Consider the following 25,446-nt stretch of genomic DNA (forward strand, 5'->3'; position numbering starts at 1 on the left):
ACTCACCAACTTGTATACCCAAAAGGTGAATTGTACTCTATGTAAAAATGTCATCAATGATTTAAAGGAATGTATCGGATATGAACAGTTATCTTCCTATGGATGGTGAAACCATGGATAATTTTTTTTTTTTTTTTTTGGCTTTATTCTGTATTCTCCACAATCTATTAAGAACATTCATTACCTTCACAATAGTAAAGTAAATGTAACTTGCAAGTAGGTATCAGGATTCTCGAATGTGTTGGTTTGGCCACAAGCCGCACGTCGCTGGCTTTTGATAAAGCCCGGCACCCGGTGCAATGAGCAGGACTTCCGAGTGAGGTTTCTGAGGATGTCAGACCATGACTCACCTTGCTTTCCACACACAAAAAAAGACAAAGCTAACAAAACGTGGCTTTTGTACAATTAAAGATGGGAAGATAACATGGGCTCATTTTACACGTTTGGATATACCCTTGGTGAATGATTTGTTATTTCTGGTTCAACAGCCAAATCTTTCAAATGGAGGTCATATGGTCACGGAAAGATTCCGTAAGTGTAACTTCAACTTCCCTGGGACTTACTTACATATTTTTTTTATTTATTTTCAAATGTAGGCATTACCTTGCCAACTGGCGAACAGTCCATCTTTGGGTATTTTGTGGATTTACAGCAATGCGAATTCATACCGTGGTCAGAACTACTTCCTAACGCTCAGACGCTGCTTCAGAGAGGTAAGAAGTGTTATAAGGAATTACACTCGAATTTCTCTAAAATACTGGGAATACACTGTATGTAAAAGTGCTGTAGTTATGTCAGCAACTGTGAGGGCTGATGAATCCCAAGCCTGCGCAGGGGCCAGTTTAGATCTGCAGGGTGGGGCAAAAGTAGTTACCCGGTTGCTTGTATTGAAAATGATACAATAATTAATAAATCATCCAAGAACAAATTGTGTTTCATGTACTCAGGAATATAAACCTACACTTGCCCCACCCACCCTGTGTGTTTACAAAACATACTTTAAAAACACACACACAACACAGCCCTCGAACATCACCTCCTGAGACAGTTGGATTGTCTTTCACTGAGTCGGTAGCACATTGTAAAACCGTCTAGTTCACTGAAAGTCTTACTAATGGGAATATTTATTACTTTACTTCGCTGTGATTATTGAAAGGCGAAAAGGGAGAAAGCCTCTAAAATAGGGAAAACATGTAAATACTACACTCGGCTGTAAGGGAAACTTTAAATGAGAACAGAACAATTGTAGTTCGGCGAGTGTCCGTATGTGCTGCGTTTCCATTCTCCGGTCTGCAGGACAGTAGGAAAAAGACAGGACACTGTGGTGGTCTGAGGGCCTGGTCGAAGCCTGAGGCAGGCACTTAGCCCCCAAGCTTCATGTAGATTCTTGCAAACATAAGAAATTCAGGCTGCAAGTTGAATTAAATTGCCTTGAGGTTGGGTTTCGCTCATCAGAAAATGTCCAAGTTTGGTTGTAAGAATTCCGACAGGCAATGCCCAGAGCTGCGGGAATCGTAAGGCATCCAGAAAGTTCTAGCTCCAGATGCATTTCGGCTGGAGACACCGAGGGACGTACCTGTCACGGCCGTAGTGGCCGGTCGTGTTTATTTAACCCTTTGCAGTCGTATTAAATTTGGACATGGGTGTCATACTGGTCGGAATTAAGAGCTTTCAGAGAAATTATGAATTGATACATGAATGAACAGAGTTAGGATTCGTACGGTTCGTTGCTATGGTGGCTGAGAGCAGACATACGACCGGAACGGTAAAATAGCTTTGGTGGCTGAGAGTAGACAAACGACCGCAAAGGGTTAAAACCTGCGACTGGCCTGTCGTGCGTTAGTGTGGACACCGGACACCGGGTCGTTTTCCCCTTGGCTCCTATGGCTGCGCAGGAAAGCACAGCCAGGCACCGATGCGCGTCACCCGGCCTCTGAGGCCGCCGTCGGGGGCACCAGTGCTGCTTTCTGCGCAGATGGGGACCAGGAGACAGGGCCCGGGCGGGGGGGAAAGAGGCTGACGGTGCATTGCACGCCATGGAAATGTGTGAGCTGTTCACTTTTTAATATAAAAAGTGAAGGAAAGATGAAGAAGTGAGGCTCTGTTATACTGACCCGTGTTGAGAGTTTTGGCTGTGCCCCGGGGGAGAGAATTGGGGTGGTGCTAGGAAGCCGTGGGACCAGGGAAGATTTGGTTTAGTTTTGAGTTTGGCGGGGGCTGTGTGTGTGTGTGTGTTGTTTCATATAAAATTGCCTATATTCACTTGGCTTTTACTAAGAAAAATGTCAATTCCACGTGGTTCAATCAATAGAGAGATTGGCGCTACTGGCCCGTACATGTTTGTGCCATGGAAAATGGCAGGCGATGGGGGGCAGAAGGGTCACCGGAGAAGCGAAGCTCTTTCTGAGGGTCGCAGGAGCCTTGGGCAGGTGGTGCGTTTTGCTGCGGGAAGGAGTTGCAGCGCCTGGGGGGGCAGGTGACAGGCCCGGGGGGACAGTCCGAGTTCCCCGGCTCAGAGCGTGAACGGGAGGGACAGCTTCTGCGATCAGGAGGGGCCCTCGGGCACTCGCGGCAACTTTGGCTTCTTTGTGTATGTTTAAATTGCTCCAAATGTACCCGCCTCTCCAGAAAGCATTTAGCACCTAAAAGATGAAGTTAGCGCTGACAGACAGGTGATCGGAAACTCTGCTTGACGCTTTAACTTAGGGACTTCCATACTAGCAGATCACCAGGGATCCAGGGACAACCTCCTGAAGATCAGAGAGTATGGGGAGAGCGTCAACCACATGGCCACCAGGGACACGATATGCCTCTCCTTCCTCATCAGCCTCCTTTTAAAGAATTTCTGCCCCGTGCTTCTCACAGGTACTAAAAATACCGAAAGGAGGGGAGTTCCAGCGCTGGGAGGCGGCTTAGTCACTATTGTGCACCCATGTTATTGTAGAAGTTGGTAAAAAAAGGCCCTGAAAAGCTTTCCGTTCCTACCTGCAGCATATGGACGCACATTGGCCGGCACAGGGCCCCAGGCGCCCTTTCCAGTGTCTCTTCAGCTCCGCGACAAATCCCAGCAGAACCGTTGGGTTAATAATATACGTGTCCGCAGGCTGAGGTCCTCAGAGGGCCGCCGGTGGTAGTCCTGTCGGCTGGTTTAATTAAATGGACACACACAATTGCGTGCAAAGAAAAGCTACAAATCAATTGCCCGATTTAAAAGAATATTACGCGCATAATTCCTCAGGCCCGTGTTAGAATTTCTCAGGCCTCAACCATTGCCGGAGGAATAATTCAGTGCAGCTCCTGCTCTTCCTTAACGTTTATTTTCAACCCCTTCAGGCACCTTTTCCAACTCTTCCTACGTCTGTTGCCTTTCACCAGAGACACCAGCATCCCCTTCCCCGTTCAGGCCAAGTGAAGCTGGGATGCTCAGACAGACCTTATTTTGCCTCCAGTTTGGACTAAGGAAACTCTTTTCCTTACTATTTGGTGAATTTAAGTCATGGCCCCCTGTCCTGCCGCCATAAGGGGTTGGTTCCAGTCCCCCCCGCCCAGACTAATGGTAAAAATTTCCAGGGCAGTTAACCTCGTGCAGTGGTTCTGCTGTGCTGTAGGCAGGACTGCCTGTGAGGGGTGTAAATGAGCATTATAGAAAAATAATGGTTAATAATCTTTCGAGAGAGATGTAAATCATTGAACTACTTGGAGAGGTTTTCATACTAACTGCTTGGCCCACCCACTCCTAACCACAGTTTGTTTGTTTTTAAAGTAGGAGCAAAAACATGCTTTTCATGCAGTTTTCAAATGAAGGGAAATGTTATTGCCTCCCTTTGATGTGCCTGCAGCTGTTCGTTTCCTTGCACACAAGTCTAACCGAACGCATCTCTCCCTTCTGTTAGGAGACTTTGGCGTCGGGAAAACGACCGCCATCAATCAGATGCTTGCACAGTTGGAGGGCTCCGGAGGCTTCCGTGTGAAATACGGGTCAATTCTGGGAGAAGTCCTATTATATAACGAAATTAAAAAGTCAAGGTAGTATTCTTTGCACTCTTAAGTTTGATTTGCCTGGTAAGAAAAGTTTAATGTCTAACTGTGCCTTGTTATGTAAAAATGCAGAAGTGTAGATAAGAGGAGTTAAGGAAATCTTCACTTCTCCAAAGTACTAAAATTAATTCCTGTACATGAGAAATTCTTACATTTATTTTAAATATAACTAAATTTAAATTTTTAATTTTTTACCTAAAAAAGTGCAACTATAAACCATTTTCCTTCCTGGAAAAATGTACCCGAATAAAAGGTTGCGTAGAATTGGTTTTGTTTGCGCTAGAAATAGATTCCCTTCTTACCAAATATATAAATATATAAAGAGCCGTGTCTCTGTCATTCTGTATGTCTCTTCCTGGAGGGGGGAAAAAGAAAAAAAAGACAAATCTAAATTATGCAAATAAAAAATCCAAAATTTGAAAGTTAATTCCCATTCTGTTAAAATATTAGAGAAGCCTGCTGTTGTTTGAATGGAATGAAAGGGAGTTTTGGAGGGGCCCGCAGCGGACCTTTCCTCTGATCTTTAGACTCACAGACCCAGCGGCCTGGGTCCCGCGCTCACGGTGGCCACAGCCACTCTCCTTGTCAGGTCTGTTCTGCTTCACACACCTCGAATTCCACTGCGTCTCTCCCCAGTGTCGCCTTTAGTCCCAGACACCGTCATCTGCGTCTTACACCAGCTGGTTTGCAGTGGATCTTCCTACCCTTAAGGCCTTAAAAACCAGAGAAATCATTTTTGAAACATTTGCTGCAAGAAGAATGATTCCTTCTCTAAGTTGTTATAATCATAAATAATGGAGTCTGGAAAAATAAATTTTACTCTGTGTTCAATATTTAAACTGCAGTGGATTTTAACGATAAGGAAAGATACCATAGGGGGGAAAGTACCTAGAGACAAAACCAAAATAAAGGTGAAGGGCCTTTTGTTAAGGGACCCGTAAGGCAAATGTATTTGTAAAGGAACAAATGAGTTCTTGGCCTGCTTTCCGAAGGAAATACCCAGTAGCCTGGCACCCTAGGAACCTTCCCAGTTTGTTTTTTAGAGTAAGTCCGTGTTTCATTAACTTAGGGTGTCAGCTCTGAGGGTGACACTAATCTGATCTGTAAAAGCGGGAGACAGGGAAAAGGCATTTGTTTCCTTGTAGGAGACAGAAGTCAGATCAACCACACGCTGGCTGATAACTTTCGTTTTATTTTGTGCCTACAGCTGCCACGGTAAATAAGCTAACTTTGAATCCTTAAACCGTTTTGTGTTTTTTTTTATTCCAATAGCCTGAGGCAGAATATCAGCCTCCTGCTTTCTGAAACTCATAAGGCAGCAGCGGGAAGCCAAGGTGCGTAGTTACAGTCGCTTCAAAACCTTCCCCTCTCGGCGAGTCGCAGGGCGCCCTGTGCTGTCAGAAACCTCAGCATGGGAAGCTCAGTTGACAGTTTCAAATACAACGTCCTGGAAGCTACCCAGGACCCTCCAGAACGGCCCTGTCCCCGGGCTGTTCTCGTGGGGGGCTGTTTTGTCTGAGCCCCACGGGGGTCTGGCAGCCGCAGCCGGGCCTCCCCTTGGATGCTTTTAGAAGCAGTGCGGCCTTTGGGAGCCACAAGGCCCTTCCGAAGAGAAGGTGGGGTGGCCCGGGCACAGCTGTAAAGGGGGGGGAGCCTGCCTGCCACGGGTTCCGCCAGCAGAGGCTGTCGGTTTGGGGCCTTTTGCTACAGAACCACCCCAGTAGCCCTTCTGGATGCTCCTCACTCAGAGATGTGCCCTGATTCCAGTGCCTTTGGGGGACACACACACCAGCTGCCTCCTTTGAGATCTTGCACGTGCAGTTTAATAATTATTAACAGCAGAAGCTAAATATTTCTAAAGCATTGAGAGTGATCTATGTCCGTTGTGCATCAATGAAGGGAAGGTTCCCTGAGCTTCCACACTCTTGCCCTTGGCTGTGATTGCGGAGAGACACCCCGGTTCCCTCCTAAAAGTCAGGAGTATCTGGAAACATTTCCAAGTTGCCATTCCTCCCCTCACGGATTTGTCCTCAGAGTAATTTCTTTACAACGACAAGAATATAGTAAAGTGAGGTGATTTTTATGTTTCCTAGCACGTGTCAGAGTAAAGCAGACGTGTGCTGGAAGTGCTCTAAACTTGTATTTTTCTTCCCATCTTTGGCATCGCAGATAAGGTTACTAAGAAGCCAGAAAAAACTGATGTAAGTTCATTTAAAAAAGAGAGAAAAGAAGTTACCGTCTCTACGATAAATTTTGGCATCAAAATGACGGCTGCCAAAACTAAGGAGGTGATCCTGAAGTTAAGGAGAAGACTGAAGAACACGCTGGGAGCACCCGAAAGCAGCAGGGTAGGGCGCCCGGGCTCGCCCGCTAACCTGCTTACGCCACCTGGGTCACCGTGACTTGTTTTAGTCAATACTAATAAACGGAAAACGGAAGCGTGGCCTACACTCCTGTTACTATAAAATGCACTCTAAGTGGGAGTTTAGGTTTTCAGATCAATGTCATTCGTTTTCCCAACGTGATGAATTGCGGTGATTCGGGATGACTGAAGCCAGAGAAGCTCCTGGAATCTGAGTTAGACACGAGGAGACAGGTTTTGTTACTGTGCGTTTGACCACGTGCTCCTGTGGCCGTGGCCTGGGAGGGACAATTGCAGGTTACAGCCGGTGATTCCGGCTCAGCGCCATGAAATAAGCCCCAGATCCAGAGATTTGCAGGCGTCGTTAATAAGAAGCTCACGTGCGTCCTTGGGGACATCTGAGTTTAACCCCTGTGGCTGTCGGTTTCAAAGCCTTTAAGGGTGTACTTCAGATTTCCTTGATTTTTAAATGAAGATCTGTATAAATTTGGTGGGTCTTTGCAAGTTGGATATATTTTAGGGACTTTGGAAAGGACAGTAATGGCTCAGCCAAGTCACATACATGAAGACATGTAAGCAAAAGAAATTTGGTTCACACCAGTTTGTCTATAAATCATCCGGTCTGTGGTCCAAAAGCGGGGGAAATGGAGTGTCTTACTAAAAAATGGTATTGACAGTTACAAATTAGGTAATCAGGTAATTAAAAACAAGTGGCTATTGGTAGTTTTTCAATTCCTACTTGTTTGACAAAAATAAATAATAACCTGAGGGGGCCAGTGTGCACCGAGCGCGCAGTCTGAAGGGTGTGATCAGTGCTCTTCGGTGCGTAGTATCTTCCAAGGCAGAAAGGCAGGCAGGTTTAAAGGTTGGAAATGTCTGGATTCTCTGCTGGTTGTTCCTGACGACAGCATCCGCAGCGGGATTGCAGAGCCCGGTTCCAGGGGACAGTTTATTCCTAAACCAGGCACCTCCCTGCCTAAAGCAGTGCGCCCAGCGCGTCAGTGTTGAACGGGGGACGGTCACGCCAGTTCCTCTGCAGTAGCCACATCCGGTCACTTTATCCAGCATCAGAAACATTTCTGTTGTCATCATGGGTCCATAGAGAATTGAGTCGAGTTTCTGCTGTTTCAAAAACTTACTGTTTTTCTAAAATCATATTAAAATAGAATTTGATCTGCTGCTTTTTAATCGGAAAAAAGATACAGCATTACGTATAATTTTGTTCTTATACCACGGCATAATTAATATCCCTAATTCATAGTTTAAAGACAGGCGATACTAATTAATACCTTTTAAACCCTCTGTCTTCCTGCAGATTGTCATGTTCATTGATGACCTGAATATGCCCGAAGCAGATATGTACGGAGCACAGCCACCCCTGGAACTAATCAGACAATTACTAGATTTGGGAGGAATTTATGATACTGAAAAAATTTCATGGAAGGTAAAGTTCATGTTTAATATTGTTACTTAGCAATAAATTAAATAATGGTAAACAATGTTGAGAAATTTAGAAAATCTAGTGAAATGGACATATAGAGCAAAAAAAAAAATCAGCATGCCGATTACATCTTTGCAAGTTAGCACGTCAGCGGGTTCATAGAAATTCTACTTTGGGTAGGATTAAATCTTAGTAAAAACTGCAAGTATGTCCTATAGGTTTCGTTTCCGAATCAAATAGGGCTCACTACCGTTAAACACATTAATAGTTAATCAAATGTTTCAATATATCAGTAGTTAACGCATAGGAGAAAAGCGAATCCCCACGTAAGTCTACTCTTAGCTTTATTTTTCAAGAACATAGATCAAGGATTTCCAGAAATACTGCAAAGTTTAAAAAAAATTCCCAGGGAGGAATTTCTGTGCAATTATTTTTGTTACATTGAGCCAAGTCAGAATGGCTTAAATTTTTTTTTTAAATAAATGCATTCCCTTCTTACTTGGCTCCCTCTCTGGAAACATAGCCCCGTGTTCCAGAGCTGACTTTATCACCTAAGCATCCTGGGCCTCGGTTCCTCACCTGTAAAGGTAGATGGTGGCATTGCAGAGTTTCCCACCTCAGGCGGGCCCAGGGCCCTGGGTGATGCCCACTGGCTGGTGAGTGGCACCAGAGAAGTTCCTTGAACTGCCAAGATAGTGAGGCAGGCTTCTCACGATGCTTCTGTGGGCATGGGCATGGGCATGGGCAGGAACAAGGCTGCTGAAAGCACCCCACGGTGGGCAGACTGGATGATGGGGGTGATCCCACCCCGCTCCACAAGGCTGGGATGCTGCGGGGTGTAAACAGTCACGCGTCTTCTCAGCCCAGGCCAATCCTGGCTCCTCTGGGGACACCCCCCCCCCCCCCGGGTTTCTCACGCCACCAGAATCTGCTCCTCTGGCCTCAGCGACAGGTTGCTGCTTTTCCAACAACTGCTTTTTTAAAAAAAAAATAGGCTGCTTCCTGATGACATGCAGGAAGCTTCCTAGAAGCAGCATGTCTTGGAATGACATCCTAGGATGGGTGACTTCCGAGAAGGTGGGTTTCTGTGACCACCGTAATTTTTGTCTTGCTGAATATGGTCATCTTAATCTTAAACAATTTTAAATCTTTGGTCCATTCGGGGAAAATGGGAACACGCTTCGCTTTCTACAGATGCCCTGAGCTGCCCTTCCCGTTCACGCTCTCCACAGAATATTCAAGATCTCTCTCTCGTGGCAGCTTGTGTTCCTTCCATCGGGAGGAGGGATATTAGCCCGCGGCTCCTGAAGCATTTTTCCATCCTGGTCCTGCCTCACCCTCCACAGGTTGCCCTGCGTACTATTTTCCAGGTAACGCATCTAGCTCATGTTCTGCTGGGGGGAAAAAAATAAAAGGAAATTCCACGCTATAAGGGAAAATGGGAGAACTTCAGGTCACTGCTATTGAACAGAAATTCTCTGAAGGGCATGAGTTTTAGCTGTCTCTGTATATTTTTCTGGCCTATTATAATTTGCCTCTAAATAGCAAAAACATAACAGTATGTGTGTGTGTAAGAAACACCTTGGTGCATGTTTAATGAATGTTTAAAATGTAGATTCCAAGACTCGATGCTCAGAAATTCTGCCTCGGCAGCTGCCTTCACAAGCACACCCCATCCTGACGCCTGATGATTTCTTTTTTTTTCGTTTTCCTAGAGGATAAAACGTAATGAGAGAAAAAACTCGGCAATACCTTATTGGGAAAATGGCTCAAGGTGAAACCTAGTTTGATTAGATAAATACTTCTTCAAACCTAATTACTTGCTTCTCTTCTTTCTTAACGTAAAACTTGAAGATTTAATTCTTAAAACCCGTTTTTCGAAAAGCACTTGGTAGTTCGCAGGTGATCGGTAATCCACAACTCATAAAAATAAAAATAAAAACCTGGCTTGTCACACCCAGCGTGTCTTTTTACTGGTCTGCCGTTTGTTCAAAGTGGCTTCTCACTACTGACACCTTAAATGACACTGGTCCCCCATAGTGCACACGGCTCCTGTTTTTCGTGGGAATTGGCTGGAAATAGTCTGTGCCTAAACTTTTTGGCAAATTGAATCTTTTTTTTTATATATATATATCTCTTTATTGATTTCAGAGAGAGGAAAGGAGAGGGGGAGAGAGAGACAGAAACATCAATGATGAGTCACTGATCGAGCCCGCAACCCGGGCCTGTGCCCCGACCGGGGATCGAACCCCGATCGCCTGGATCCCAGGCCGACGCTCACCCGCTGAGCCACGCCCGGCCGGGCGGCAACTTGACTCTTTCCATCTCTCTTCAAAGGTGCACTTGGGCATGTATTTCTCCATCCAGAACTTCACAGATGAAGTTCAGAAAAGCAAGGACCAACTGATATCCTGCTGCCTGGCTGTGTACCACCAAGTGTGCCAGGCCATGCTGCCCACGCCGGCCAAGTGCCATTACCTGTTCAATCTTCGGGATATGTTCAAGGTTTGTTTCAAGAGCCGTTCTCTGGCTGGCTTTCACTGTTCACGTTGGGGAAGTGTAATTTCACTGAATTGACACACACTCTCCGCCCCCCTCTTTTTCCACTTTTCTTACCCATTCATAATGTCAGTATTTAATTATTAAAAGGGGCAAAAAGGGAAATTCAGATTGATTCGCTTTGCCATTCATTAGCAGCTTACACCATGAGCCTGTTAAGAAGACTCACTAAAATAATTCCATGCAGAGAATCCACTGATAAAACCGAGCAGGGAAGGAAGCGACAGGGTTTACAATGCGGAGTTTCTGAGATGATTGCGGCCCTTGGAAAACAGAAGCCTGCGTGCGGTTCCTAAACAGGCCTGAAGCCTGACAAGTCTGCTTTCAGTGAACCAGGGGCTGTTGCCAAAAGGGCTGATTTACTTGTCGGCTTTGATCAGAGCGTCATTTTCAGAATTAAAATGTGAAGAAAAAACAATTTTCGAATTTGATCTGTCTCTCCTGGCTGTGGGACTTTAGCCCCAAATAGCACATAGAGCATTTGAAGTGGGTTAGAAGGGTTTGTTTTGATTTGTGTGGTTTTTTCCCATCCAAATTAAGAGTCTTAGACCTTGCCCGACTCATCAAAAAATCCAGATTATAAATGGTAGAAATGACAGTCCTTACCCTGGATAACTGCTTCTGTTTGTATAGAAACATGGACCTGCAAAAACTGAGCCTTGACTCACTAATCCTCCCAACTAATGTCTTTAAAAATGTTATTTTTAAATCCCCGGTAGCTCCTGCTGGGGCTGATGCAAGCCGACAAGGCCGTGATTAACTCCAAAGAGATGGTCGCTCTGTTCTTCGTTCACGAAGCCACCCGGGTGTTTCACGATCGCCTGATTGAACATTCCGAGAAAAGTCAGTTCTATCGGTTTCTTTCAAAGGAACTCGAGAATTATTTTCAGGTAAATTATATTTTCCGCCTTATTTTAAATGGTGTTTGGGGCAAAAGTGGTTCGGTAAAGTACGCAGGCATCAATGTACTATAGTATGGAAGTACTATAACATTAATGAAGGAAATGTTGCTCTGCTTTTCACTTGAAAATTCAAAGTATAGATGTGATGGGATGGAAATGATAAGGTCTTGATGCCTCTGCTCACACATGTGGCCTCTTTGGAACCTCAAAACTGCTCGCTTTTCTCAGGACGAGCCAAAGTATTTACTCTCTTGGTATGTCAGCCAGATCCTCGGCCTCTCCAGCCCTTTGAACCTGAGTTCCCACGGAGCCTCTTCCGTCCAGGTCACAACAGAAAGCGTTTCAGTAAATGATTCACACAGAAAGAGCTGTCATTACTTTTTTTTGGTAACTATTTCCTTTGCTGTGCAGAAGCTTTTTAGTCTGATGTGGTCCCATTTGTTTATTTCTGCTTTTGCTTTTGTTTCCCTTGCTCAAGGGGACATATCCAAAAAGGTGTTACTCAGGCTGATTTCAGATGCTTTACTTCCTATGTTTTCTTCTAGGAGGTTTATGGTTCCAGCCTTACAGTTAAGTCTTTAACCCGTTTTGAGTTTGTCTTGTACGTGGCGTAAGAGAGTAATTGAAATAACAAAGAGACTGCTGACTCCAGTGTATATTTTTCCTCCTTTGTCATAGATTAGTTGACCCTGTAAGTGAGGGTTTATTTCTGGACTCTCTGTTCTGTTCCGTTGGTCTGTGCGTCTGTTTTCGTGCTAGTCCCACGCTGTTTTGATGACTGTAGCTCTGCAGTATAGTTGGAGATCAGGGTGCGTGAGCCGTGTAGGAAACCGTCAACAAAATAAAAAGGCAACCTACTGAATCAGAGAATATATTTTCAAATGATATATCTGATAAGGGGTGATATCTAAATATGTAAGAAACTCATACAACTCAATAACAAAAAAAATAAACAATCTGGTCAAAAAGATGGGCAGGGACACGAGAAGACACTTCTCCAAAGAGGACATACAGATGGCAGCAGACATACAAGAAGATGCTCGACCTCACTAATCATCAGGGAAATTCAAATCAAAACCACAAAGGGCTCCCACCTCACGCCTGTCAGGACGACTGTTATCAAAAAGTCAACAAACGAGGTGTCGGCGAGGACGTGGAGAACGGGACCCTTGTGCAAACTGGCGCAGCTCCTGTGGACGGCAGTATTCCTCAAAAACTCAAATAGATAAACCATACGGCCCAGCAATTCCGCTTCTGGGTATTTAGCCAAAGGCAATGAAAACACTAATTTGAAAAGATACAGGCACCCCTGCGTCTACCGCAGCATTATTTACAGTAGCCAAGATCTGGAAGCAACCTGGGTGCCCGGTGGGTGAAGAAGGCGCGGCGCACATGCGGTGGGACATTACGCAGCAAGGCAAAGGGATGGGGCTGTGCCACTTGTGACAACAGGGGCGTATCCAGAGGGTGTTACGCTAAGCGAAGGAAGTGAGGCGGAGAAAGACAGATGCCGTGTGGTTTCACTTCTATGTGGAATCTAAAAAAATAAAACCCCAAAACAGACTCATAGAAACAGACCAAAGGGCTGGTCACCAGAAGGGTTGCTCGTTCCACCCCACGACACGGGGCGGGGGGGAAGGGGGAGGGATTTAAATGTACAGATGGGTAGTCACAGAATCACCTTGGGGACGTGAAGTACGGCGTAGGAAATACAGCCAATAACACTGCAGTGACTATGTAGTGTCAGGTGGGTACTGGGTTTATCGGGTGATCATAAGTGACATAAATGAGTAATCGTGGGGTCATACATCGGAAACTAATATAATACAATGTTATAAGGCAGTACATCAACTGTCATTAAAAAATAAAAATAAAGAAAAATCTCAAAATATACATATATAAAGTAAAGGTAGCAACTGTAGGACTGTGGTGAGAATGAATGACACTAATTTGTGTCAAGTGCTTAGAACAGTTTCTGACATACAGTAAGCGCTCAGTGCGTGCAAGCTGTTACAGTAACAGAAAGAGCCAAGCCTTGTCTCTGCATTTCAGATATTGGCGGGCAGTTTGGCGGAAAGAGCCTGAGCTCTAGAAAATATTATCCTGAGGAGCCCCCAGGTTTCACCGCCAAAATGGGCCCATGGTGCAAAGCAGGCTCGGCAGCCCTGAGGCCTAGGCCTGCTGAGCCAGAGCCTGTGTGATGCAGACGTAGCGCGTTAATGTTGATGCGTAGGACTGACTAGCGGCAGATACTATTAAATTATCATCTTACAATAGATTCAGTGGGCCAAAGAATCCCTGATGAGCGACTCGACTGTATTTGTGGATTTCCTGGATATCAACAAATCTCACAGAAGAAAGATCTACCAGAACACCAGTGATTATGACAAGCTCGCCGAGGTACTCAGTGAATTCCAGATGAAGGTGAGTTTGTCGTCTTTGGGGGTAAAAACATATAAAGTATTAGAAGTACTATATATGTATATATATTCATATATGCGTGCGTACACATATATAAAATCAAACATCTTGAAGGTGTGTGTCTGTGTGTGTGTAAGAGATTTCAGGGGAAAGGTGGGCCCTCATTCTAAAGCAGACTATTAGAAATGCAGTTTTATATTGTCTCATCTTTGTCTCATTTAATATAAGGGTAAAATTTTAAATACAGGATGCACAACTGGGGCCATAGGGGGTTGGACAGTTAGAGGCAGTGAATTAAGAAATGCGAGGGAGGGTGTGGCCCCAGGTCCAGAGTGGCAGCAGGCATGGGCATGCCCGTGTCGTGGGCAGAGATGTGAGGGAGCAGACACACCAGCGAAATTCCAGACACCTCGAACCCGTGTCCTGAGACTCTTCCTCCCGCCACCCTTCCCACCCCGGGACACAGTGGCAGGAAAGCAGCCGGGCGCCGCTCTCCCTACTCCCTTCCCTCGGGCCTGCGGCCGCCCCCCACCAAATCTTGGTCACCGGACTGGGCATCGGGACAGTCCCCACTGTGCAAACTTATTTCCCATAAGCGGAAGCCAGCTCCCTGGGCCTAGATGACTGGAGCAGTCGTTTCCATTTCTGGACCCTCATATGTAAAACCGTAAGGAACGTTTTTCTGTGCCTGCGCTCAGTGTACTTTCCCGTTTCCTTGGCCAGATTTCCCATTCCATGGTGTTCTTCAAGGAGGCCATAGAGCACATCTCGAGAGCCGCCCGGGTCCTCCGGCAGCCAGGGAGTCACATGTTACTGGTAAGAACTGTTAAATTTTTCAAATGGTTTTAAGTTGGCAAAATAAAACTTAAGGAAATCAAACAAATCTGCTTTGCTTACAGAAGTTTTACTTATCCAGACTTTGCATCTTTGAAAAGTCCAAGTCATAGAGTCATAGGACAAGACCCTTGTCCTCTCGAGAGTCTGCCTAAGAAATTTATCAGCACCTAAAAATGCCACTTGTTTTTAGAAAGTATTTGGTATGAATCGAAGAGATGGACCTGGCACCACCTCTAGCATGACCTCGGCATCAATATACTATCTCTGCAGTGGATTTCACTTCTGAACAGCACATGTACTTGAATATCGATTTAGAAACATGAGTCTTTGCACAGTTTCACTTTCCATGAAAACAAGTGGGAGTTAAATTCTTGGAAAATCCCCAAATACTTCAGCTAGAGAAAAGCTTCCAGAAAGCTAAATAAAAATCCAACCTATTCAGCCAATTATGCGAATCACCTACTTTATGACTATTTATTTATTATTTATGTCGGTTTTTAATTTATTTTATACTTAAAACTATTCAGTTATTTAATTCACACACCATTTTTTCCAAAAAGGACTTTTTTTCTGGCACTTAGAAAAACTAGAGCTTTATTTTAAAAATCTTTTGTTTAAACAGACATGTACAAGACTAATGAAAAGGAATTAAAAGTTGGAAAATAGAATTAAGGCCAAAATGCAGAAGCAGATCTTCCCACCGTCAAAACTATTCCTTTACGAGCCTTTCCCATCCCGTAAGCGGCACCCCCATATAGTTACTGCTCCAGTCAAAAACCTGGGGACCCCTCATTCTTGACACCTTGCACTGCCCACCTTCCGCCTGACAGTGATCTATCTCCCAAAAAAGTTACAGAAACCGTCTGAGGTGCTTTTACTGTCTAAATTTCCGGCACACCTAGACAGAGAACTATACCGTGCAAGATTCCCAGAGCGCACACAGGAATCACATGTTGGATTTTTCTCCTTCCAAAGATTGGAATCGACGGGTGCGGAAAGGAAACCTGCGCGACCATGGCCTGTTACCTGACAGACTACAAGGTGTACCAGATGCCCGTGTCTCACAACTACGCCTACATGGAGTTCAAAGAAGACTTTAAAAAGGTCTTTATTCAGACAGGGCTGGAAGGGAACCCCACTGCTTTGATCATGGCTAATCTTAACCTGGACCAGGTGAGTGCCTGTTGTCTTTATGATTTGCTAAAGTCTGATATTAAAGCAGTGCCCCGTTTAAGACTGGAAAAGAGAATATTTATCCACAGTCCTGTTAACCTGCCATATCCACTCTCGTCATTCCTCTCTGTTCTTACCCAGTTGTAGCCCGTAGAATTGATATGTTTGTAATCCTGTTAGACTCAGAAAAAAAACATTTTTTGGTGGGTTCTAATAAAGAGAAATCTAGTTTTCATGATGCTGTTGTTTTAATTAGCCTCAGTTCTCCGTAAGCACTGCTGCGTGGTGTGTTTAGAGCGGAATTCGTGAATAATTTACTCACTTATGATTAAGTGTCCGTTTCCCCTCAGGAGGCGTTTTTGGAAGACTTGAACAGCATTCTCAACTTGGGGAAAGTGCCTGACATATTTGAAAAGGAGGAGCTGGACTCCCTCGCACTCAAGATTAGATCTCTCCCTGAACAGAGCTGTTATTTTGATAATAGGCAAACTGTGCTTTCATTCTTCCAGAAGGTACTTTTTTTGTGAATTGGCTTCATCGATCGTCATGTTAGGTTGAAAGTAGAGTACGTTTAAACTCTGCACGTGAATTTCAAGTTGGGTAATTTCTTTAGTTCTTTAAATGAGTTTTCTAAGCTAAAATAATGACTGCCATCCCCCCCCACCCAACACTCTTAGGCGGGCCAAAGATGAACAAAGACCTGGGCTGTTTCTCACTCTGGGTCTCTGTGGGCCTTCGATGCTCACCACCCCAGAGGAAAGAGCTCAGTAGTCGGACCCGTCACCATCTCATGCAGGTCCCTTACTGAGTTCACAGAGCTCCAGCACCAGGCCTAAGAGTTGGTTCACATAGGGATGTTCTGGGGTCCAGCACCCCCCCCCCCCCACATAGTCCATGCCAGAGGCTGAGAGCCCGGCTGCTCTCAGAAGGGCCCTGTGGGAACCGCCCCCCCCTCGGAAGGGCTCTGGCTCCGCAGGCGCTCAAGGCACATGGATCGGGCTCCGGTCTACTGGTGAAGGAAAGGATTGAAACAAGATTTAAGTGGAATTTTCAGCATAGCACATGGTTCAGAGCAGTGGGTTACCTTTTAACAACTCATATCTCCGTTCTGTTTCAGAGAATATATAAAAACCTGCGTATCTTTATGATTGTGAGCCCCACGGGCCCCAGCTTCCGCCAGAACTGCCGGCTGTACGCGTCCATGATCAGCGCCTGCACCATCGACTGGTATGAGAAGTGGCCAGAGGAGGCCCTCCTCATTGTAGCCAACTCTTTCCTAAGAGAGAAGGTGGATCTGGAGAACAGAGAGGTAAGTGTCACTTCTCGGAAAAAAAGCTAATACAAGGGAAGGTTCCCGTTTGTTAACAGACCCTGGCAGTATCTGAATAGCAGGATCCCTAGGCGGACAAAAATAGGCAGATCTCAGCAAAGCTATAGAAGAAGTCAAGTGTTTGTCTTGACTCTTGACCGGTTTCCCGTCTCTTTGGCCCCCTAATTCACCGAATCTCAAAAACGCCCAGGCGCCCCACTGCCCGGGTCCCGTCACTCGTCGGCCCCCCCGGCGGGCAGCAGATTTTCATAAAAGAAGAGCCTTCGCCTTGCATTTTGCGGCCCAGAGCCTGTGGTAGGGGAGCTGCGGCCTTCTGTGTGTTCCTACTAACCTTCCCTGGCTTGGCTGCAGCCCCAAAACTAGAGACGTGAAAGCGCGAGCCACGCACACAGAATCAGCTGGGTTATGAGCCGCAAGTCAGCCGGAATCTCTCCTAGAGGGGTCAGCCCACTGAGGAGCCCCGTGGGGCCCTGACAGAAGGCGCTGTGAAGGCGTCGGGGCCTGAAACTCAGGGCGGGACCCAGAACCCTGACCCGTCCAAACGTTCAAGGACAGCAAAGGCCAAAAGGGGGGGAGGAGCCGGGAAGAAAACGCAGCTGCCTTAGAAGTGACCGGGTGGTTGGCGAGACTTGGTGGCCTGGACATGGGTAGTTAAGACTAGGTTATGTCTAAGTCACAATTCTCTCCAAAGCAAGCAAAGGGGACTCTCTCTCTAGTCTCATTTGGCTCACTCGTATATCCTTTGAGCCCTCACATTTTTGCAGCTTTATTTTACTCAACAAAACTGAATATCCTGCTATCAATAACCTACTTTAAGGAAGAAAGATGAGAGATAGAGAAAGCACCAGAAACATGGGCCATTGACAGTGGTTCCCTCAGTCCTTGGGTGGCCATGGCAGAACGGGGTCAGCCTAGTAGGAGGAGCCGGGCATGTCGTCGATCGTTCATCATATCGTTGCCTCTTCCCACCCTAACACCATCCCGACTTTTAAAACTCATGTATTCCTGCCCCATTCGTCCAGGGCCCTTTTCTACAGCCCCACATCTCAAAAATGATAAACCATCTCAAGTTATTCGCAGTGTTCAGTTCTCTCTTTTTGAATGTGTATTTAGATGGCTTTCTCTTAACTCTTTAAAAATCATTTTTCAGAACTTAAAAGAAAAACTCGCCCCAACATGTGTCCAAATCCACAAAACTATAGACGACTTGAACACAAAATACTTCCATAAGACTAGAAGGCATTATTACGTTACTCCCAGGAGCTACTTGCGATTCATGGATACGTTCGCACACATTTTGAGGTCACGGGAGAAAGAAATGCAAACGAAGAGGTAAGACTTGAAGACCAAATCAGAATACATATTTATTTTTATATTTATACTTCTGTCTATATATATTTTTTTACATCGGTGCTTTTATTTGTGAAAACAAACACAACATAGCGAGACCCAATCTGTCGCGATCACATTACCCTTTTTCCAGCGTTCCCCATGCCTCACCCACACCGGAGACCCTGGGTGGCCCAGTAGTGTCTCCCTTATATACTTTGCACTACATCCTAGAACATCTCCCGCGCCCTGATGTGCAGGTCATACCAGGACCACCTTAAAAGTCGTCACTGGATACGCGGGGTCACCGTCATCAATGTCCTCAGCTGCCTGTATCTATCAAGCGTGGCGAGGTGGTAACGGAAGCTCGGGCCCAGGAGCTCTTCACCGAGCCCCGATCCCGAAGGTTTTCTCCTATGTTTTCTTCTACAAGTATTATAGTTTTATCTTTCACATTTTGAGATCGTTTGTGTATAAGGCGTGAGATTTAGCTCAAGGTTCGTATTTTTGAAACAACTTTTCTTCCTCTATTGCTTCTGCATCTTACTCAAAAATCAGTTGACAGCACGTAGGGGCCTTTCTTTCCGGATTCTCTCTCCAGTTCCACCGGTCCGCCTGTCTGTCCCTCTGCCAGGACCACACAATCGTGATCACTGTCCCTTTGTAATCAGTCTTGCAGCCAGATAGTGGTTCCACCCGCCTTATTCCTCTTTTTCAAAATTAATTTTACTGTCCCAGCTCATTTCCCCTTTCCATATAAATTTTAGAATAAGCTCGACTGTATCTACCAAAAAAAAAAAAAAAAATCTGACTGCAATTTTGACAGGAATTGCATTAAACCTATGTATCCGTTTGGGAAGAATTGACATCTTGACCATGCTGCCTTCCGATCACGATCACAGTGTATCTTGCTCTGTTAATGTTTTGCCGCCTACCACGCCTCTTAATACTGTGTTCCCTGCAGGAACCGTTTCCACATGGGCCTGTCCAAGATCCTGGAGGCAACCGCTCTGGTTACCGATATGCAGGAGGAGCTCTTGATTGTCGGTCCTCAGATAGAGCAAAAAACAAAGGTATATTTCGTTTGAAATCTCTTTTTAAAGGTTTTTATAGTTTAACATAGAACAGTGTTGGAAAGCAAAGGCTCTGGCACTTGACAAGCGTGGGTTACAGCTCTCGCTTTGTTACCAGGCAGACGTGTGATCTCTCTCCGTCTCCGTTTTCTTATCCGTAAAATGAGGACAACATTAACAGTAATACCAAAATATTAACATCACTGTATTTCGATACTAAAACGTGATGATCGGTGTATAACTAATGGCCAGACCTCACATAGAAAAATCCCATAGTTATCAGTCAAATCCACCTGAAACGTTCCGTGGTCACTCACCAGCTGCCAGGTATTTTCTGGAAGGAATCACTTACCACTGTTCTTCACGCGTGCTGTAGGAAGTATTTATTGTAGCCATCCTTGTTAGTCTGTTAAATAAATGTATTCCAACCTGATTTTTGATCAATTTTATAATAATGAAATGAGCTACTTGAACTCCTCTTTTAAAAAAAGACCTAGCTCTTAAAACTCACGCTAAGGAGAATTATTCGGTTCCTTAGGAAAAAGAGACCTTAATGGAAAAACTGCAGAAAGATTCACAAGTAGTCGAGAAAGTGCAGAAGCTTGTTAAACAGGACGAAGAAATCATGGCAGAAGAAGTGCGAATTGTGGAAGAATACGCTCAGGTAAAATGAAAACATAATCAATAGGAGTCACCGAGAGAGCTGCAGAATTAGCCCCTAGTCCCCGCATTTAGAAGGTCAGGCTCGCTGCTCTTAAATACACAGGCGCCCATGCCGGGTACCTTTGGCATTTATCCCAGCAAACACTTATGGAGCACCTACTGTGCGCATGACACTATAAATGAGAATAGGAGTGAAAATCGCAGGGTCCCTGTTGCTGCGGAGCCTGTAGTCCTAGGAAGAGACGGACCAGAAACCCATCGGAGCCGCATCGGAAATTCACGTGGCCTCGGGGGGAGCACCTGCTGGATGCGAAGCGGCTCCGGGGCCTGGGTTTGGTTTGGGTGTCATTTCAATCTTGACTGAGTAGGTCTCTCTTTTTAAACTGCCCAGTTCCACGGGGCCCCTTCCGAGGCGTTGGAAGGGGCTGTGCGCGCGGGGGGCTCTGAAGCTCCAGCTTCACTCGCTTTTATAATAATTCCACCTTTAAATGAGCAGCTCTTCAAAAGGACATTGTTAACCCCACACTGGGCCGAGCAGAGGGCAGGAACCACTCGGCGATTTTGCTTCTCACCGATACCTTCTCAGTGGGGACCGACCACAGTTCGCACTACAACACACGTTATAAACATGCGTGTACACGCCTAAGTCATGCGGGTGCATAAGCTCTGGGCATTATAAAAATGTCAGCTCCCGTTTTCCAAGTTCAAAATGTAGAAATTTTAAATACGCAGCCATGTGCATTCATACGTATTTGGGGGTTTCTAACTTTATCGCAGACAACCGCCAATGAACTGAAAAGTGTCCTGCCTGCTTTGGAGAAGGCCATCGTGGCTCTGAATGCCCTGGATAAAGGCGATATCTCTGAGTTAAGGTGAGTACTTGGCCAGTTTCTTTTGAGTTGGAAAAGCTCCGAATAAAGTACACATACATGGCAAAAGTAACTGTCATTTTAACGCAGCTTGGGTTCTTTAAGCTTTATATGATGTGTGATATATGCTGAGTCTAATCAATGTTACGATACCATCAAGCGTAAGGCACATTACGCTCCCAGGGAAACTGTAGGATGTGCCCTTGGTTATAAACCGAATCACAGTCTCAGATGTGAAAATACACATCTTAGAATTGATAAAATACTGCATTGCCCCGCCTAGAAAGAAAAGCCCGGCGATTATAGAAACGCCTGGCCTGCGGTTCCAAAGCTAAGAGCCCGCGGATCCGCAGGGCGCAGCGACCCACGTCTGCTGGCCGTTGCCGCCAGGCGGCGCTGTGGGAAGCACTTCCCTGTGTGCTCTTTCCCGAACCCGAGCTTCCCCGTGTGGGAAAAGCCTCAAAAGAGAAACTCCTAAGAAAACACGAGGAGAAAGGAGATGCTTTAAGGTGCAGAGCTCTGAACCTAATGGTTCTCCTTCGGATCTTTGGGAGAGATGATTTTTAACTCGAGCTCTGCAGCTCAAGCAGCGGGCACTTGCCCACCAGATCTTGGTAAGTTTTGAGTTTTCCATTATTTAGAGAAAGTAGTATTTCGATTAGAGGTGCAGAAATAGAAGCAACTCTGTGATATTTATAACACACTATGGATAAGGGCAGAATGTGGCAAAAGGGTGTTTTTTGTAAGCAGAGTATTTTTACGGGGGGAGCAGAGCATATCCCAGTGATGAGGTCACTCCGCCCAACGCTGAAAAACAAAGGCCCAGAGAGAGACAAGGGGAAGGGAGCGCGTCCTCGACGTGGCTTCCCTTTCTTACCTCGTTCACAGGCTTTCACTCGTGTGCGTGATTTCACTCATTCAGCAAACGTCCTGCGTGCCCCGGGCCCTATCCCGGGTGCTGAGGTCACAGCTCTCAGCAGAGGCAGGGACCTGAGTGCAGCTTGGACTTAAGCTAGGAAGGGACCTCGAGGGCAGAGTACTCCAAGCAGGAGGAGTGGAAGGACAGGCGTCTTCGGGCAGCAACGTGCAGGTGGGGTTCAGGAGCTGCCGAAGACCAGGATGGGCTGGCGCTCAGTGAGCAAGGGGGGTGCCAAGAGATGACGTCAGAGAACTAGCAGGGCCCAGCCCTGCCCACCAGTAGCCCGCTCTGATCCTCACCCTTCCAGAAGTCCTGCTCTCTTGCCTTTTCTTTGGCAGATCAGCCAAGAGGACACCAGCTCAGGTTCCCTTTGGCCCGATTCCTGGGGGGCGGTGCGTGGTGCTGGCCTTGAGCACGTGGGTCTGGTCCCAAGCCCCCTGGGCTGGAATCCCCGGGATTCCACTGCCGCTTTCTAGCTGTGTAACCTCCCTGTGCCTCACCTTCCCTTTTATGCAACGGGGCTGATCACAGAGGTTAAGAGGATTGGGTGAGTTCCAACACGTAAAATACTTCGAGTAGCATCTGACGCAAGGCAAGCGCTCAACCCGAGTCACTTTTAGAAGTTTATTCTCCATCAAGCAGCCCTTTCCCAGTCCCAGTGCCACAAGCGCTAAGGAAACCAGCCCGGCGCTCGAATCCTTTGCGTACGGCTTGTTTTTAAAGATGCCCAAGTAATGAAAAAGGCTTGGCGAACCGTTCCCCTTACCAAGATCCCTGCTAAAGACCAGCGCGTGTGCGGCCCGGGCCGTGTGCGGGGGGGCCCGCCTCCCGCCGCGCCGCTGACCGGCCTCTGCCTCCCGCAGGGTGTACACGCGGCCTCCCTTCCTCGTGCTCACCGTCATGAACGCCGTGTGCATCCTGCTGCAGAAGAAGCCGAACTGGGCCACGGCCAAGCTGCTGCTCTCGGAGACCGGGTTCCTGAAGAAGCTGGTGAACCTCGACAAGGACAGGATACCCGAGAAGGTGAGGAGTCGATCGCGAACCCGTGCGCGATTGGCACGTTCGTGTTTGTACCCCACGAGTCCAGTGGAAGTGTTAAAATTAGAACCGGGAGGCGACGGAGGGATGCAAGCTGCACCTCTGAAAATGGTCGGCTTTCTGGGGGTGGCAAGGAAAAGCGATGTCGCCCAAACCAGAAAATGCCGTGTCTCAGAATCTGAGTAATGAGAACAGAAGTGGCCGGGGGGGGGGGGGGGGGGGGGGGGGCTTTCTGGAGATTGAACCACACTGAAAGTGCGACGAGTGGACAAATGCTTCTGAGATTTTTTATTTTTTTTTGAGATGTAATTGACATATAACGTTATATTAAAGTGTGCAATATGGTGATTGGTAGTCTGTACGTATTGCAGGATGATCACCATAGTGAGTCACCACGTGGTAGTTGTTTTTTCCGGGGATGATAATTTTTCAGATCTACTCCCGTAACAGCTTGCACACACACAGCGCGGTGTACACTGCGTCCCCAGGACATGCCTGGGGTGCGGGCTCCTCGATCCCCAGCAGGGGGCGTGCGGGAGGCCGCCGATCCAGGACTCCTCCCATCATTGACGTTTCTCTCTCCCTCCCCCTCCCCCTCTCTAAAATCAATAAAGATACAAAAAAAATAACTCACTCAGCTAAATGGTTGGTTGGAAAGGAAGGGAGAAGAGATCTGAGAAAGAAACCTGCTTACGGCTCCCAGAAGTAGATGAGAAATCGTACATATCTGCCTCTAAGCGAGGCTGTACCCATTAGATGAAGTAGCTCTGTAGGCCTGTGACACAGCTAAGCGAGAGGGTGTCCTGAGAGTCCCAGTGTGCCCAGGCCACGCCTCCACCGCTGACCAGCTGGACCTCTGAACAGGGACTGTGCCCTGCCGATCCCCCTCCTGGGGGGCAGAAGGCGGGGTATGGTGCACACCTGGGGTGCACGCCAGGGAGACTCCACACCTCCACGTACACCAAATTTTGCAAAGCTGGTTTTATTTTCATTTTAAAATGGAGTTCCTTTTTAAAAAAACTATAGCAAAGCTACCGTCACAACAGCAGCAGTAGCAAGGTGTTTATAATAGAGGCTTTTCCCCTCTTAAAAGAATTATCGGTGCTGGGGCCAGTTTGTACTCAGGCGTGCGTTTTTCTTCTACCGTTCAGTGGCTGGGTGTTTCTTATATGAAATAAAAAAGCACTCTCATACAGATTGGGGAAAACTTCAGGTCAGTCATATTTCTTTCTCACGTCCACTGTGCTCTCTCTAGGTTTTTGTGAAGCTGAAAAAATTTTTAATCTTACACGATTTCAACCCAAAAAAGATTGCCCTGGTGTCGGCCGCCTGTTGCTCCATGTGCGAGTGGATCATAGCTTTGAGTAACTACAATGAAGTGCAGAAGGTAACGCCTTTGGCAACACCCAGGTGAACTTCTCCGGAAAGAACACCTAGTGAAAAACACTGGGATCAAGCGCCTGCTACCTCGCAGGCATCAACACTCCCGCCCAATCCTTTCATTTATGCTGCTGTTGGATTTGTTTGCTTTAATAAGTTTCGCCATTTTAAACTCCTTTTCTGTTTCTGTAGTACAAATAATTCCAGAAAAGTTCTAATTCCAGCTCATTTGGAAAAGTGAACTGGACTCTTTTTAACGCCCGACGGTTGTGACGTTCCTTTCCAGGTGGTGGGCCCTAAGCAAGTCCAAGTAGCTGAAGCGCAAAACGTCCTAAAAATCGCAAGGCAGCGGTTGGCTGAAAAACAGAGGGGTTTACAGCTGGTAAGAAAAAAATTTTTTTTTTACTCGTTAAACCGTCAACACATTTATGAACTAGACAGAAACATCAGGAAAAAGCCGGGGGCTCAGGAGAGTGTATCGGTTTAAGATAAAATGGAGATAATGATGGAGGTGGTGAGAGATTAGTTACGACTAAGTAAATAATATAAATGCGAAGGCCTGAGGACCTGCCGCAGCTTAAAACACCCAGTAATGTTCGTTACTGTTGTGTCAATAACATGTGACTATCGCATTTTACCAGATTTCCCCCAGGAGGTATTTATGACTTCGGTCTACCAAAGATTTACTCTCAGGATCAACCTGCGTTCTTTAAAAAACTGTGCTTAGCCCGTTGATACCAGCTACTCGGTGGCTCTGTGAAGACACCGTTGCGCAGAATTGGGTCATCGGCCCCTGTCACGTGCATCCTGAGAGCGGATGCAGCCTTCAGAGACGGCGGCCCAACAAACAACACAAAACGGCAGAAACTATCGTTTTTAATCGTTAAGCATGACGGAAACTACAAATGTTATCTTGAAAATATACGAGGGGACACGTCATTTTACTAATAATTTGGGGGATACGTGAGATAAAAAGTTGGAAGATCCCTGGGCCAAGGTGCCAGCATCCTTTATCCTGGTCTCCTGGAGCATCCTTATGGCTTGTTCTCCTGTGCCCCCCTCTTTTCTAAATTTTCTTTTTAAATTAAATTTATCGGGGCGATGTTGGTCAG

The 25,446-nt window shown here is 46.3% G+C and overlaps 1 protein-coding gene across 1 annotated transcript in view; it reads left to right on the forward strand.

Moving 5' to 3' along the window:
* Window positions 1-25,446, forward strand: part of DNAH14 (dynein axonemal heavy chain 14) — a gene marked incomplete at its 5' end in the record, with an annotated part of 111,605 nt that overhangs the window by 59,907 nt on the left and 26,252 nt on the right. The window contains 21 exons of the mRNA XM_081123985.1: window positions 597-713; window positions 2,707-2,865; window positions 3,894-4,029; window positions 5,311-5,372; window positions 6,208-6,386; window positions 7,716-7,844; window positions 9,074-9,211; window positions 10,179-10,346; window positions 11,120-11,290; window positions 13,580-13,747; window positions 14,447-14,539; window positions 15,536-15,733; window positions 16,084-16,245; window positions 16,851-17,042; window positions 18,214-18,395; window positions 19,357-19,465; window positions 20,004-20,129; window positions 20,906-21,000; window positions 22,780-22,939; window positions 24,210-24,341; window positions 24,621-24,716. Coding sequence (XP_080980111.1) covers window positions 597-713; window positions 2,707-2,865; window positions 3,894-4,029; window positions 5,311-5,372; window positions 6,208-6,386; window positions 7,716-7,844; window positions 9,074-9,211; window positions 10,179-10,346; window positions 11,120-11,290; window positions 13,580-13,747; window positions 14,447-14,539; window positions 15,536-15,733; window positions 16,084-16,245; window positions 16,851-17,042; window positions 18,214-18,395; window positions 19,357-19,465; window positions 20,004-20,129; window positions 20,906-21,000; window positions 22,780-22,939; window positions 24,210-24,341; window positions 24,621-24,716 — 2,972 coding nt within the window. The remainder of the gene's footprint in view (window positions 1-596; window positions 714-2,706; window positions 2,866-3,893; window positions 4,030-5,310; window positions 5,373-6,207; window positions 6,387-7,715; window positions 7,845-9,073; window positions 9,212-10,178; window positions 10,347-11,119; window positions 11,291-13,579; window positions 13,748-14,446; window positions 14,540-15,535; window positions 15,734-16,083; window positions 16,246-16,850; window positions 17,043-18,213; window positions 18,396-19,356; window positions 19,466-20,003; window positions 20,130-20,905; window positions 21,001-22,779; window positions 22,940-24,209; window positions 24,342-24,620; window positions 24,717-25,446) is intronic.

This window comes from Miniopterus schreibersii (assembly GCF_964146895.1).
Source record: "Miniopterus schreibersii genome assembly, chromosome: 21".
NCBI lineage: Eukaryota > Metazoa > Chordata > Mammalia > Chiroptera > Miniopteridae > Miniopterus > Miniopterus schreibersii.